Raw genomic sequence first — 15073 nt, forward strand, 5'->3', positions numbered from 1 at the left:
AGAGTCATGAAATGATTTTAAAGAATTTAAAATGCATTGTTTAATGGGTGTCTTGTATAGAAAACAACAACAAAAGAATTAATGGTAAATGTTGTGATTTGTATTGTACAGATTGGAAAGGTTCTTGGAGAAGGCCCGTTGTGTATTGGACTACTTCCAGCCATATTTGGGCAGGATTGAGATTATGGGCGGAGCTAACAGGATAGAAAGGGTCTATTTTGAGATCAAACAGTCACACATTGATCAATGGGAGAAACCTCAGATCAAGGTAAAATATTCCTATCATTTGTTGATCAAAATGTTATAAAAAAATGAATTAAATTTTTAAAAAAACTAGATAAAACCATAACATACAGTCTATGATGGCTTTAGGAAAAAATTTTGCAGCTGCATTTCAGCCGATAACTTTATTTATTGTAAAGGACAAGCAAATGCTTGCAAACAGAAGTACTGTATTATGTTGTTAACTTATTCCAGGAATCTAAGAGATCATTCTTACACAGTGTAGTGAATGAAGGAGGTGATAAAGAGAAACTTGAGAGTTTTGTGAATTTCTGTGAGGACACCATCTTTGAGGTAATTACTGGTTGTCCACTTGAATAGGCTAGAAGCTATAATGTCAGGTCTATGCCTCTAGTATACATGTATGAAGCCTGAAAAGGCGTAAAATGAAACAAACAAACAAACCAGAAGTGGTGTGTAATTTGAGCATATTGCATTATTTCCCAACATTATATAGTTCGACCTCTGTTAACTAAATGTGTGAAACAATTAGAGTACCAGCAACAGCCTTTATCAATGTTGGGAACAATTGGAAGTATAACTGTGGAGTATGGTATTTGGGTAATCAATGCAATGTTAACCCTTTCGCTGCCAGAGGGTTAATTATTTATTGATCACCTATTTGCCAGAAGGGTTTCTAAGAAATTACTATATTATTAATTAATATAATTATCATTATTTGTTATTAGTATTATAATAATTATTTATGTTTCCAAATATGCTAGTATATAATAATTATTGTCGATGGTATTATTATCTATATATTTATTATTATTATTATAATTATTATTATTATTATTATTATAGAAACGGCAAAAGCCGTCCATATGGCAAATATGCCGAAAATAATAGGGACGGCATATGCCGTTCCTATGGCAGTGAAAGGGTTAACAATGTTTTAGATGTAATAAATTATGTATTAAATTTTGAAAAATCAATGAGTGTTGTTAAAAGACACTAAAATCAAAATCAAATTATATGTAACTTTGAAGAAAAATATTATTTAAATGTCAGTGCATCTTTTTCTTCACAAATATTTTTTTACATTGATAAAGTTCCAACAAAGATGGTCATTTTGTATGAAAAAAAGATTGAATGTTTATTAATATATTTTCTTGTTTATATTACAGATGCAGCATGCCACAAGTATTAGTGCTGAGGAACAACGTATTGCTGCCCTCAGGAGTGGTAACCTTGGAGACTCAAGAGGAGGGTAAATGATTTTGTTAATATTTTAATAATATGAGACAAGGATCTGTCACCTGTGTTTATGGATGCACCAACACAATTTAGGTCTTGTAGTTAAGTAAAGAATTGCAGCTTTCATGTTAATATTTTAGCTGCTAATGTTTTGGTTTGGTTTTAGCTTTATTAAATGCTCTTTATTCTTTGTAGCAAACAAAAATGCATGAAACATTTTGGTAGTCTATTACAGACACGTCTCATCAAACCAAATAATTTATTTATTCCAGTGTTCTTGAACCAGTGAAAATGGGATACAATTTTGTGAAGGAAGGATTTGGATCATTCTTGTCGCTGTTTACGATGTCCAATTTACGCACATCGTACAGGACCTTCCGCAAGATGACTTACTGGCAATTGTTTGTAGCTTTCATTAAGCTCAACTTCAAAATTGCCTTCATGTTACTGACTGTCCTCTTCCATATTGTTTGGTAAGATATTGATTCTTATTGTCGGGGCATACTGTATTTTTGTTAATCTTTTTCTTTGAGAACGGTAGAAATGTTACTTCTGATTGTGGTATTTAAATTCCTTATGCTTTTTTAAATGCTTTTTTTCTATTAATTACAATGTTTTGTCGAGAGTTGTTTTAGATAGCATTATCAAACTGCTTCAAGTACATTAAGTTTTTATTGTACTATGCAGGTGAAATATATAACTTTATGTTTATGTTTTTTTATGATGGTGAAATATAACTTTCACTTCAGCTCTTTGCAGCTTTTACTAGTTTAAATGATATGGAAATTTGAAATTGTTTCAGAAGGGGATTAGAGTTTAAAGATATTGTTATTCATTTAAATCTTTTAATAAGTTAATTTATTTTATGCTTTTCAGTGGATTACTGATTTATCCGTGAAAATTATATTTGGTAATTTCACAGTGAAAATTATCAAAATATAATTTCACTTTTTTCAATGACGAAACTACTTTTTAGCTCGACTTTTCTATGAAAAGGGGAGCTATCCTACTCGCCCCGGCGTCGGCGTCGGCGTCACACCTTGGTTAAGTTTTTCGTACCACCCCACTTTATTTCAGAAGTATTACAAGTATGGCTTTGAAACTTACCATACTTGTTCACCATCATAACCTCCATCTACAGACAAGAGTACATAACTCTGTCAAGGTTTTTGACAGAATTATGGCCCTTTTTTGACTTAGAAAGTGTATTGAGCTTGGTTAAGTTTTTTGTACCACCTCACTTTATTTCAAAACCATTGGAGGTATTGCTTTGAAACTGACCATACTTGTTTACCATCACGACCTTCATCAACAGACAAGAGGACATAACTCTGTCAAGGTTTTTGACAGAATTATGCCCCTTTTTGACTTAGAAAATACATTGAATATGGGTAAAATCCACTTATTGCCTTAACCCTTTGAGATATTGCTTTGAAACTTTTAATGCTATTTCACATCATTACCCCCATCTGTACGCAAGAGAAGGTAACTCTGTCAAGGATTTGTTTTAAAAATTAAGGCCTTTTATCGACTTAGAATCTTGGTTAAGTTTTTAGTACTAAATATCTTAATGCTCATGGCCATTGTTCACTTTAAAAATACAGAGATTCTTGTATTGCCTTTTACTGCAAAAACTTTTTTTATTGGCAAGCAATAAAAAAGTCGAGCGCGCTGTCTTACGGACAGCTCTTGTTTAAGATTTTCCCCATGTGGTACCTCAATTTTATTTTTGTTGACAATACTGACAATGTCAGGCTGTTTAAAGAAAAAGCAAAGCTGAAATTGATAAATACCTTAAACGTCAAAAGTAATAAAAAGAAGAAAACTTACTTCTATTCATTCAAATTCCAATCACCAAATTTCGTCTCTAAATTTTTTGTTTTCATTTTTTACAGTCTGAAAAATACAATTCCTTCCACATGCAAACTGCTTTGATGACATTTGGGCATATTAAAGTATCCTACGAGTAATAACTGCCGTATGCTTTATGAAAATTGAAAAGCAATGACAGCTACAGCTCGTAGAACAATTAAACCACCCAGCGTTCCGAGCAAGTTCCAAGTCTTCCATTTTTCATAGCTGCTTTTTTTCATGTTTTCACATCTGTCAACACTTATTTTTTGTCTGTTTCAAATCCTCAAATATGTTTTCTTTCTTTTAAAAAAGGTGTAATGACTAACAATTCCAAATGATATCCCTCTGAATCAAACACAATTATTTTCCTCCCGTGAAATACACAACTTTAAAAAAATGGCTGCCGCTTACATTTAACAAAGCCAGGTCTAATATAAATTCGCAGTAAGTAAACAGAAATATGGATGGATGGTTGGAATTTTCTCCTACACGAATTGTTTGTTTTTATTATTAAAAACAAGCGATCATTCATATTTTTTTTAACAAAATAATTAATATCACTGTCATTTTAATGTTGATTGTCGGACTTATTTTTCAGCTCAAGACTTCTTGTTTTTAATGAGAAATTCGCACGAAATGGGCTCTCAATGGGGAAACAGATTTTAATATTTATGTTAATATTATGGAAATTTCGTTTAAACTTGTTTTTTTAGCATAAAATAAAAAGAAAATTTGTTTGTTTGTTGTGTAAGATGTAATTTTGTTTCATCTCGTGAACTTTAAAAACAGTATTCTCACTCGTGGCTACGCCACTCGTGAGAATACTGTTTTTAAAGCCCACTCGATGAAATAAAATTTCATCTTACACACAAACAAACAAATATCCTCTATATAAAAAAAAAAATACCTGCAATGTTCACAGAGATATTTTCATTGTGACATCACAATTTTTTTCTTACAGGACACTTTGTAGATTTGTAATAAATATGATGATGGGTGAGCGTGACGAGGGCGATGTTGGCGAAGTTCCTGTTGGGCCCCTGGCCCTGCCTGGCCCGTCAACACCTGGAGAAATAAAGAAACCTCTAGTAGCCCCGATGGAGATAGAAACCGCTGATCCCGTTGTCAATATAGCTTTCGGAGTGGCCATAACAAAAGAAGAAAAGGAAGAGGGCGCAACGTAATAATTTTGTTTCTTTTTTGAATGGAAAAAAAACACAAACTTTCAAACAAAAATGATAGGGAGTATGAATTGTGTATGTGTGAAAATGCTGATTAAAGAGTTCGTCTGTCAGTTGTTCATGTTCTAGTAACTTAAATATGAGTTTTAATCTGTGAAATCAATATTCTTCATAGTACTTACACTGTAAGTGATAGGTTGTGGCTTTGTTGCCTGGTGGTAAACCCAAGAAACATATGTTGGAGTCTTACGTTGGTCATGAAAATATTATTTCCTCATAGATATCAAAAAGGCGATTCAAATCGGTGTGAAATAAACAAATGTACATTGTACTTAAACGACATAAACAAATGAAGTACAAAATTTTTTAGATACATGTAGGATTACATAAAATGTATCTTAACCATAATAACATAAAAAATGATTAATGTTTATTGATGTAATGATTATATATTTGTATTTTTACAGGATCTCGCTTGCGGACGCTAAACCACCAATGTCGACCCAGTCTAGCATGGATATGAGTGATGATTTAGCAACACAAGATTATGTAGACCAGTCTACAACCTCTAACACTCAACCTGCTACAATCATGGTAAGCATTTCTGATTATAAAAAATAATATGCATAAAAACAGGCTCTGTATAGAAATGTAAAATTGAAAAACCAAAACATTTACACAAAATTATTGCTAAACGGATAAAACTCTTCTGGTTGGAGAGATAACTCCGACACTAAATCACATATTTTTTGCAATATCTTAATTATCTTCCTGTATATTTTAAACAGTGAACCACCTGAACAAAGTTCAGTTCAAAGACTTTACATTACACTACAAAAAATACGTATGAAAATGGAAACTGGTACTTCTTTTAGGTCCTGAATGAAGTATACAAAACATGGTCTTTTTACACCACAACAATAGATAAAGTCGACACTTAAACTTTTAAGTAAAAAATGAAAGGAAAATCAACATCAATAATTTATTTTAACATATTATATAATTTATCTATTTTTTGTTGATATAAAAACAATTTTTCAAAAATCTTTCCCAAGTCAGTGGCCTGTGGTCAATACATTTCTAACTGCCTTATTCTAACTTAGGAAAATATAACATTTTGAAGCAGTTTTTGCCTACGAAAAGTTTAGGTTATTTGAAAAACATTAAAAAGTTTACCAAATAATAAAAAATCATCACATTCTGTTCTGCTCCTATATTACTAGGTGACCATGTGCTTGTTTGTTGAAAAACAAAGTTTTAACAATTTTATTTATCAAGTGTCAGGGTTATCTATGCATCTAAGTTATCTCTTTAACCAGTACATAAAATTGCAAAATAATATTTTTTTCCGGAACATTTTATTCCTTTTACTAAATTTTCATAAGATATAGATTTATATACTTTAAATGCATTTAATGACATATTTGACATATTGACATTTTTCAATACAATAGTTTGATTCCTTTCAACTGAGATTGACTGTTATTATATGAACATTAACTTGAAGAAAAAACAATAATTCAGTATCTGAAAAATGTAAACTTAAGGAGAGGACTGCCATGAGCTATTGTAGCTCTTGGTCCTATTCCTTTTTGCTTAAATTGTAAATTATTAACATGTATATGTACCTTGAATAAGAATATGTTTAAACCAAAAATGTAAACTTTTTCCAGATTGTGCAAGCGATTTAGGTCCTTGTGTTTTTAACAAGTGGTTGTATAATGTCTTTTGTTTCATATGCCGTATTATGATGACTGACATTTATTAAATGTCAAAGTCATCATAATAAAAATAATTTAATGTTTGAAAAGAGATCAAGAGATAGACATGTCACTTGCTACATACCCTTAAAATGTTGTAAAATTTTAATTTTATTCCACAAATGTATTATGAAAGTATATATATATATTTTACTTACAGGGAGACAAGAGGCCATTAGAGCCAGAACCTATCAAACAAACTACATATGGTCCACAACAAATGTAAGTTTATTAAGTTTATAACCTCCGTTATGTTACAATTTATTTAAACCTTAGCCTTTTAGCCCCCAAATTATCCATGTGACCAGTGCAGGCCAAGATATGCCAGCACTCCATGCCATCTGTCTAATCGTGGTTTGTACTGTTCGCTATTCAGTAAGTATTTATTTTGGAATTTTTCCTTAAAAATGAAAAACAATCATGGTTTTAATGAAAAATTAAAAAATGGGCAAGTCTATTTAAGATATTTAGTACAGTAATTGTTAAGATTTTGTGTACAGCTACATTGCTTAAAAAAACAAATTTTAAAGGGAATTTAAATTATTTTGGTATTAAGAATATGTCATATTTATGTATTTCAGTGGACCAGCAGTTGCACCAACCAGTGGTCAGTCTGGTACAGAATCAGAAGATGACCTACCATATGAAACCAAGAGTTTTGACTATGGAAAATACATATTGGTATGTTATAATCATTGTTACCCCCCTTTGATAAACCATATGTAGGGGATTATACATGTATATTTATATTATAATATTGGTAATAAATAATTGTATATGTAACATGTGTACAATTCTTAAGTGCTCACAACTTGCTATTATCTGCCACTAAAAATACAGCTGTTGTAAATGCATTTATAGAAACTGAAACAGATTTTTCTGCAACCTTTTTCTGCTTGTTATCTGTATTCAAAATTACATACAGTTGTGTTTTTGTTTGTTTTGCTTAATTTAAATGATTTATTAGTAGCAACTTATTTGATATTTACAGTAAGTTATTTTCTCTGTATTATATAGATATGTAAATATCTGTTTTCACACAAAATAGCACTAGAAACAGAAATTATACAGCTGACCTCCTAAATTTGTTATTTAGAGGTCAAAAATACATATTCAAAACTAATAGTCCATTGATAAACTAAATTTAGCAGGATATGGTTTAAAGAACTATTTTTTTGTTTATTTTTTAGTTAGTCTGGCTTACTGTTAATTTTTTGCCACTTTACATATTCATTGTTTACAGTTAGATAGATTATAATTCTGTTACTTTAATTAACTCTTAGCCTGCTGGCAGTAACAAATTTGGCCCATGGATGCAGACAAAGGTCAGCTGGTACATTCATGCCATCTGATCTGTTATACGGACATCTGCCCCGAGGACATCTGCCCAAACTCTAAAAATGAATCACTATATACCCCCCTACCCTGTAAAGATGGACATTTGCCCCCAAGTTTGTTCATTTGCCAAATGTTTATTAGCAAAATGCTGTCTTGAGGTCATGTTTTGATTTATAAATGTATTTTTTACAACAATTATGTATTTATTGCTGCATTTTTATTGAAACATAAGCTTCAGACTGCCTTTGACATACATTTAGCAAATTTCCAAACTATGGGGCAAATTTACACTTCCACTGCAAGGGGGGGGGGGCATTCCAATGATGCATTTTTAGACAAGGGGGAAAATGTCCCTGATTCATCTGATCATGATCTGCACTGTTTGCTATTCAGTCAGTATATATTCTGAAAATTTTCCTAAAAATGAATAAAAAAAGTGTGCAGCTTGAAAAATGGTCAAGTCCATTTAACATATTCAGCAGGTTAAGGGTTAGGAAATACACTACAGCCTAATTATAACGCTCATGGTGGGGTCCAATGTCTCAACACCGTGTTCTACCGAGGCTTTCATTAGAACGCTCATTGCGAAATTACCGCATTACCCCACCCACCGCATATATATATAACGTTGACGATTTTTACTTACTGTTCAATGAATATCGACATTATCTTTTTCTTAATATAACGAGGCTACAGTGTATTGCTATATTTTGCACATAGAGACTTTAAGGGTTCGAATATTAAAGATGAGAAAAATGCGTCTTTTAACACTGTGTTTTTTTGTTGTATATGTTCATTATGTTATATAACCTACAATTTGTGTGCACTATAATTAAAGTAGCAGTATAGTGTTTTTTTATTTGTAGAACTACATTTGTATCTTTTGTTAGTCGCTTTAAGTGTTGTGAACTTTCTCTAATTTTCAGGTCACATTGAACAGTATAGGGGTAAAAAAACAATATTTATTCAGACAGACAGCTGCCTTTTATATTCACTGCTTCCCAAACGTGTTTTTTGTGAAACCAAGCTATTTAAATTGCGATATTTTTTCCTCGTTTTTTACACACATTTTAAAATCTTGAGGGATAAGAGTTTGAAAAAAGAGTCATGTTTTTCAGATTTTAGTCATAGAAATTCATATCTCTCTTTATTTCATGCACCATAAATTTGTTTTGTAAATTTTGCAAGAAATAAAAGCTAGTTTTTCATGATTTTTACTATCCATGCTATGTATTTGCAATTTTTTATGCCTGATTTTATACACACATAATTATTTGGTAAATGATTGGTAAAGACAAATCTCACTTAACTTAATTACCAGAAGATATTGTCTCCCTTGATTCCAACCTTATTCCTACCTACTAACAACTTTAAAATATTGGAAAATATTTAAGATTTTTGAAATAATAATATAATTATTACACGTTCTTGAATTAACGGTATTTCTAAGAATAATATACTATATAATGAGGATATTTAAGACATTATGTATTTGTTAAATTGGAAATAAAAAGCTAAATGTTGTTGATGTTTATATGCAGTCTAAAATTAAAAAATATTTACAAATTATTTCTGTTAGAACCTTCTTTGTACATATGGGAAAGCACAAAGTCTATTTGTCATATTTCTATGCTTTCGCCTGCTTGTCCTGCCATGCTAAAATTATAAAACACAATAAATACTGTCACTATGTTGTGCTCTCTTAACTTTGCCTTTTCCACTGCCACATGTAAAATTGCACAGGGTGTAAATCAGTTGTTTGTTTTTTATGAGAGTTAGTCATAAATTAAAACAAATTATCACAAAATGTAGACAGAATTGTCAAAGGAATAATGATATTTCTTTGAATGTTTTTGGGGTCATGAAAGCATATGATTATCAACGTACATTGTAAAAAAACATTACTGTTAATCTTTAAAGTTATGACTGACTCTATAAATGTTAAATGTCTGCATGTCACTTGCCTATGATAACTATTGTACATGTATGTATTTTACCAGTATCTATTGCAAAAAGTTCACCAAAATAGTTCAATATACTTGAGATAAATAACCATGTAAAGACTTCATACATGTGTACTGAAATATTTTGAAAACATACTTGTTTTTCCATACATATATTGTATTCTATTGATTGAATCTCTTTAATTCAGAATTTTATCATTGTTAACTTGTAGTTGACGAACTGAGATATTCCCCTTTTCTTTGATATCTATGAACGTATCAATATGTTATGAGAAAGTTTTAGCTGGCGTGTTTTCAAACTATTTCGAAGTACATATTTAATATTATCTTTGCATTCCAGCATTTAAGCAATGATGATTTGTTATATTTCAGAGTTTGTTTGCACGTAACTTCTACAACTTCAAGTACCTGGCTCTGTTACTGGCTTTCTTGATTAACTTCATGTTGCTCTTCTACAAGGTTAGTAATGTTTTAACAGTCACATGCCAAAAGCAGTGATTTTTTTCTTATTTAACTGGGAAGAGGCCTTAGCCTCTTGATTTTGGGAAAAATTATCGCTTATATTTCCGGGAAGAAAAACGCTGGTGTAAGTTCAGGTTTTTCGGAAAACTGCATGATTTCAAAGCAAATTTCAATTGGGAGGTGGCCTTTTATAGGCCTCAGTTACATAAGGTAAAAAAATCACTGCAAAAATTACAAGTTTCATTAAATTCTGTCCATCATGTTAAGGTAACTAGTTTCAATGCTTTGTAAGCTCTATATCAAAACATTATTTCTTCCAATCTTTCTACTGTCCAATGATTTTACTCGATAGGGAGAGAATCAGATTTGAAATTCAAGGGTCGTTGGTTTGATCCTTGGGTAAGGATAAACTTCTCTGTTACATTGATCTGAAACATTGAGTCTAACGGTCATTTGTCTCTCACTGTTGATTCAGAAACCATGTTAGTAGTTGATCACTTGTGGAGAAAGTTGTAATTACTGGTTAATTATCCAGGAAAGTTGGGTAAGTGGACTGGCCACTGAGATGTGACCAAAATGTGTTAAAATTGGCATAAAACCAAACAAACAAGTCTTTTAGGCAACCATATTGTCAGATATGTCATATTTTTATGACCCCGCCATGTAATGGCCGGGGCATATAGTGTTACCCTGTTCCGTCCTTCCGTCATTCCGTCCTTCCGTCCTTCCGTCATTCCGTCCTTCCGTCATTCCGTCATTCTGTCATTCCGTCATCATCAGTTTCCGTTCATTATCTTAGTAACGGTTGCACACATTCAACTCAAATTTGACATATGGATATGTCTTGAGAAAATACAGGTCAAGTTCGAATTTGGTCATGGTTCGATGATTTTTGGCAGAGTTATGCCCCTTTTACTTTAAAATAATATGAAATTTTCAGTTTCCGTTCATTATCTCCCCAATGGTACAACACATTCAACTCAAATTTGACATATGGATATGTCTTGAGAAAATACAGGTCAAGTTCGAATTTGGTCATGGTTCGATGATTTTTGGCAGAGTTATGCCCCTTTTACTTTAAAATAATATGAAATTTTCAGTTTCCGTTCATTATCTCCCCAATGGTACAACACATTCAACTCAAACTTGACATATGGATATGTCATGAGAAAATACAGGTCAAGTTTGAATTTGGTCATGGTTCGATGATTTTTGGCAGAGTTATGCCCCTTTTACTTTAAAATAATATGAAATTTTCAGTTTCCGTTCATTATCTCCCCAATGGTACAACACATTCAACTCAAACTTGACATATGGATATGTCATGAGAAAATACAGGTCAAGTTCGAATTTGGTCATGGTTCGATGATTTTTGGCAGAGTTATGCCCCTTTTACTTTGAAAATAATATGAAATTTTCAGTTTCCGTTCATTATCTCCCCAACGGTACAACACATTCAACTCAAATTTGACATATGGATATGTCGTGAGAAAATACAGGTCAAGTTCGAATTTGGTCATGGTTCAATGACTTTTTGGCAGAGTTATGCCCCTTTCACTTTGAAAATAATATGAAATTTTCAGTTTCTGTTTATATCTCCCCAACGGTACAACACATTCAACTCAAATTTCACATATGGATATATTTTTGGAATGCCCAGGCCAAGTTGGAATTTGGTCATGGTTCAATGATTTTTGGCAGAGTAATGCCCCTTTCACTTTGATAATAATATGAAATTTACAGTTTCTGTTCATTATCTACCCAACTACTCAAATTTGAGATATGGATATGTCAAAGGAATGCCCGTTCAAGTTTGAATTTGGTCATGGTTCGATGACTTTTTGGCAGAGTTATGTCCCTTTCACTTTGAAAATAATAAAGATACATCTTAGGAATAAGCAGTTTAAGTTTGAATTTGGTCGTGGTTCAATGATTTTGGACAAACTTATCTTTCTTGAATGTTGGAAAAATTTTGAACTTTCAGTTTCAGCACTGAAATGTATGTAGCCATTATTTTGGCTACAAATATGAAATATGCTATTTTCAAAAGGTTTAGACTGAATAATTTCAGTGCCTTGAACATTGTATGAAAATGGTTTGTGTTAACATTGAAAAGTTTTAAGGGCTTTGAACTTAAAATGAAAAAAATAATTTGTGCAAACAAATTTGGAACTAAATATTATAACATCTGAAATTTTGGCTGCATGCGGGGGCATCCGTGGCATGATGACACATTTCTAGTCATACTGTTTTTTCATAAAGAAGCTTTCTTTAAGTCATGAATAATTGCAAATTGACAGTAAGTATTAAGTACTGACAATATCTACTGCAGTAAAGATTGCTTAAGGTAATTGTTTACTCTCAAGACTTTGTCATCTTATTATAAATGATGATCGAATGTTTAATGCATTCAAGTTAAGTATATATTATTATTGATGTTTATAACTATCAGGTTTCGAGACTTACCGGAGAATTAATTGGAGATGACGGTGCACCTGATGTAGACACAGCAATGAACATGACCGAAACCGGTGGTGAAGAAGAAGAAGAGGACGTAGAAGAGCTTGTTTCGATGTCAGAATCCAGTTACTATCTTGAACACATACTTCGTTTTCTTGCCATCTGCCACTCTCTAGCCGGTTTCTCCATGTTGGTCGCATACTACTGTCTCAAAGTGCCGCTTGTTATCTTCAAACGTGAAAAAGAGATAGCACGTAAGCTCGAGTTTGACGGACTGTGGATTGCAGAACAACCAGGAGAAGATGATCTGAAATCACACTGGGATAAACTTGTGCTGAGTACATCATCCTTCCCTGATAGCTACTGGGACAAGTTTGTCAAGAAAAAGGTATCATCATGCTTTAATTGGCTATTTTTTATTTTTATTTGTTGTAAACATGTTTTGAGAACTTTTTTGGGGAAAAAAATTAATTTCAAGAAGATTGATACTTGAACTCAGAGGATGAACATTACATGCAAATATAAAAAATCATCTAGTTTTGCATTATGGTCCTTCCATTTGATGATTATGAAAATTAAGTTCAGTCTATTAAGCATAGGTATCAATGTTTAAAAGAGATATTTGTTGAGGCATTGGAACGAATATTTTCAGGTCCGAAATCGCTACGCGGAGCAATATGAATATGAAGCCATCAGTAACTTGCTGGGTATGGAGAAAAGTGACACTATCACAATAGACAAGGACGAGGGCAGTGGTGTAATTAAATAGTAAGTGTTCACATTGCAGTCAGAAATTTAGGAAATTGTCACATGTATTTAATCATAGAAATTGTGAAGTTGACTTTTAAAATTGAAACTTTTATAAGTTTTAATTAGGCTGAAAACAGGTTCCTTGTTAAATTTTACTTTGACTCTGTATACCCTGCTGAAGTCCATTGTCAGTTTAAGATATTTCAGGGTTAAGATGCAAAAATTGAGTAACCAAAAGTTTATTCAAACTAAACATATGTGCAAGCTAGTGTGACATCACATATATGCAAGCTTGTCTGCCTACATATACATAATTTATATGTGTAAGCTTGTTTGACTTTACACATATGTGACAGCTGGTCCAACTTTTCAATTTAACACGTATATGCAAGTTGCCTGCCTTTACACATAATTATGTGCAGGCTTGGCTGACTTTACAGATACATGTATGTGCAAACTTGTTTGGCATTTAACATGCAAGATGGTCTGAATTTACACGTATGTGTAAGCTTTGATGACTTTACACATATGTACAAGCTGACTAAAAATTGCTAGTATCGATAGGCAAGTAATTATTAGTACTTTATTGAAAAGGGTTATGTTTAAAATTGGAGCCATATAGATAAATTTGATATATCATTTATTAGATGTGTTTAACTCATCAATGTATTAATTTACATTTTCAGTTTAGCCTCAGTAGATTGGCAATACCAGATCTGGAAGTGGGGAGTTATCTTTACAGATAATGTAAGTTTTTAATATTCTAAATAATTCTTACATTTACATTACATTAGTTTCAAAATGAAGATAATTTAAAGATCAAGCCATTTACTAAGTAAGGTTAAGTTTTGACTGCTTTTGAATTATTTAGAACTAGAACTTTTAAGTATTAAATGACTATATTAATAGCTGATATTTCATTTTTTTTCCCGAAATACCTTAATGATGTTAACATCGAAAACTGCTTTATAGATGAAAGGTTGTAACTCATATATTTTTGACTTATATACTAAAATATACAACTTTTATTAACTTAAAACAGCTAGTACAACTAATGAATTGTTCTTACCTTTCAATACATTTTGTATACTTATACTAGTATTAATACTAGTATTAATGATTGTTTTCATATTTCAGTCATTCCTGTATATAGCATGGTACTTCACCTGGTCATGTCTGGGTAATCTGAATTACTTCTTCTTTGCTGCTCACTTACTGGACGTGGCTGTCAGTTTCAACACCCTGAGAACTATCTTACAATCTGTCACACATAATGGGAAACAGGTAGGTATCTAGTTCTTCTTGTAAATCTTTAAGATGGAACATTAAAACACGAAGTCCTTTATTGGTGTGTTCTGCACCTTACATGCAAAAGAACCAGTTGTTTCTCAAGGGCTGGAGCAATGTCTGTATCTGTTGCACAATTCTCTAAACAATGACATTATGTTAACAATCTTCTAGAGTGAGTCACCCATAAAGGTTTTCAACTATAAATAATCATATATCACTCACACACTCACACTTTATTATCTCTAAAAGTGTGAGTTATTTAATTGAACCATGATAAAGATTAATTGATAAATTATTTTTCGTTTTTTTAATTGAGAGTAAGAAAATCTTGTGTCTTCATAAATTACTAATGGAATCCAGGTTAAAGGTTCAATTAGATAGGTGAAATGTGGAAAAAGATATGGCCACCACAATGTCATATTGATTTAAATTTTTCCAAAACTGAAGAAAGGGGTGACAATTATTAACTACATTTAGAGATATTCTTGCTATATCTTATTTATCATATAAATAAACACAGATTTTCTTTTTA

At 31.8% G+C, this 15073-nt stretch overlaps 1 protein-coding gene across 8 annotated transcripts in view; it reads left to right on the top strand.

The window, feature by feature from the left end:
• Positions 1–15073, top strand: part of LOC132729300 (ryanodine receptor-like) — a 173573-nt gene that overhangs the window by 141071 nt on the left and 17429 nt on the right. For 7 of the 8 annotated variants that reach the window (XM_060715028.1, XM_060715026.1, XM_060715029.1 and 4 more), the window contains 14 exons: positions 112–268; positions 478–576; positions 1413–1495; positions 1755–1955; positions 4298–4516; positions 4985–5111; positions 6438–6499; positions 6859–6958; positions 8542–8562; positions 9952–10038; positions 12494–12889; positions 13154–13269; positions 13938–13998; positions 14389–14535. In XM_060715028.1, coding sequence (XP_060571011.1) covers positions 112–268; positions 478–576; positions 1413–1495; positions 1755–1955; positions 4298–4516; positions 4985–5111; positions 6438–6499; positions 6859–6958; positions 8542–8562; positions 9952–10038; positions 12494–12889; positions 13154–13269; positions 13938–13998; positions 14389–14535 — 1876 coding nt within the window. The remainder of the gene's footprint in view (positions 1–111; positions 269–477; positions 577–1412; positions 1496–1754; positions 1956–4297; positions 4517–4984; positions 5112–6437; positions 6500–6858; positions 6959–8541; positions 8563–9951; positions 10039–12493; positions 12890–13153; positions 13270–13937; positions 13999–14388; positions 14536–15073) is intronic. The other variant, XM_060715030.1, reaches the window with a different exon arrangement.

Source organism: Ruditapes philippinarum, unplaced genomic scaffold, assembly GCF_026571515.1.
Source record: "Ruditapes philippinarum isolate M1 unplaced genomic scaffold, ASM2657151v2 ctg17_1_1_1_1, whole genome shotgun sequence".
NCBI lineage: Eukaryota > Metazoa > Mollusca > Bivalvia > Venerida > Veneridae > Ruditapes > Ruditapes philippinarum.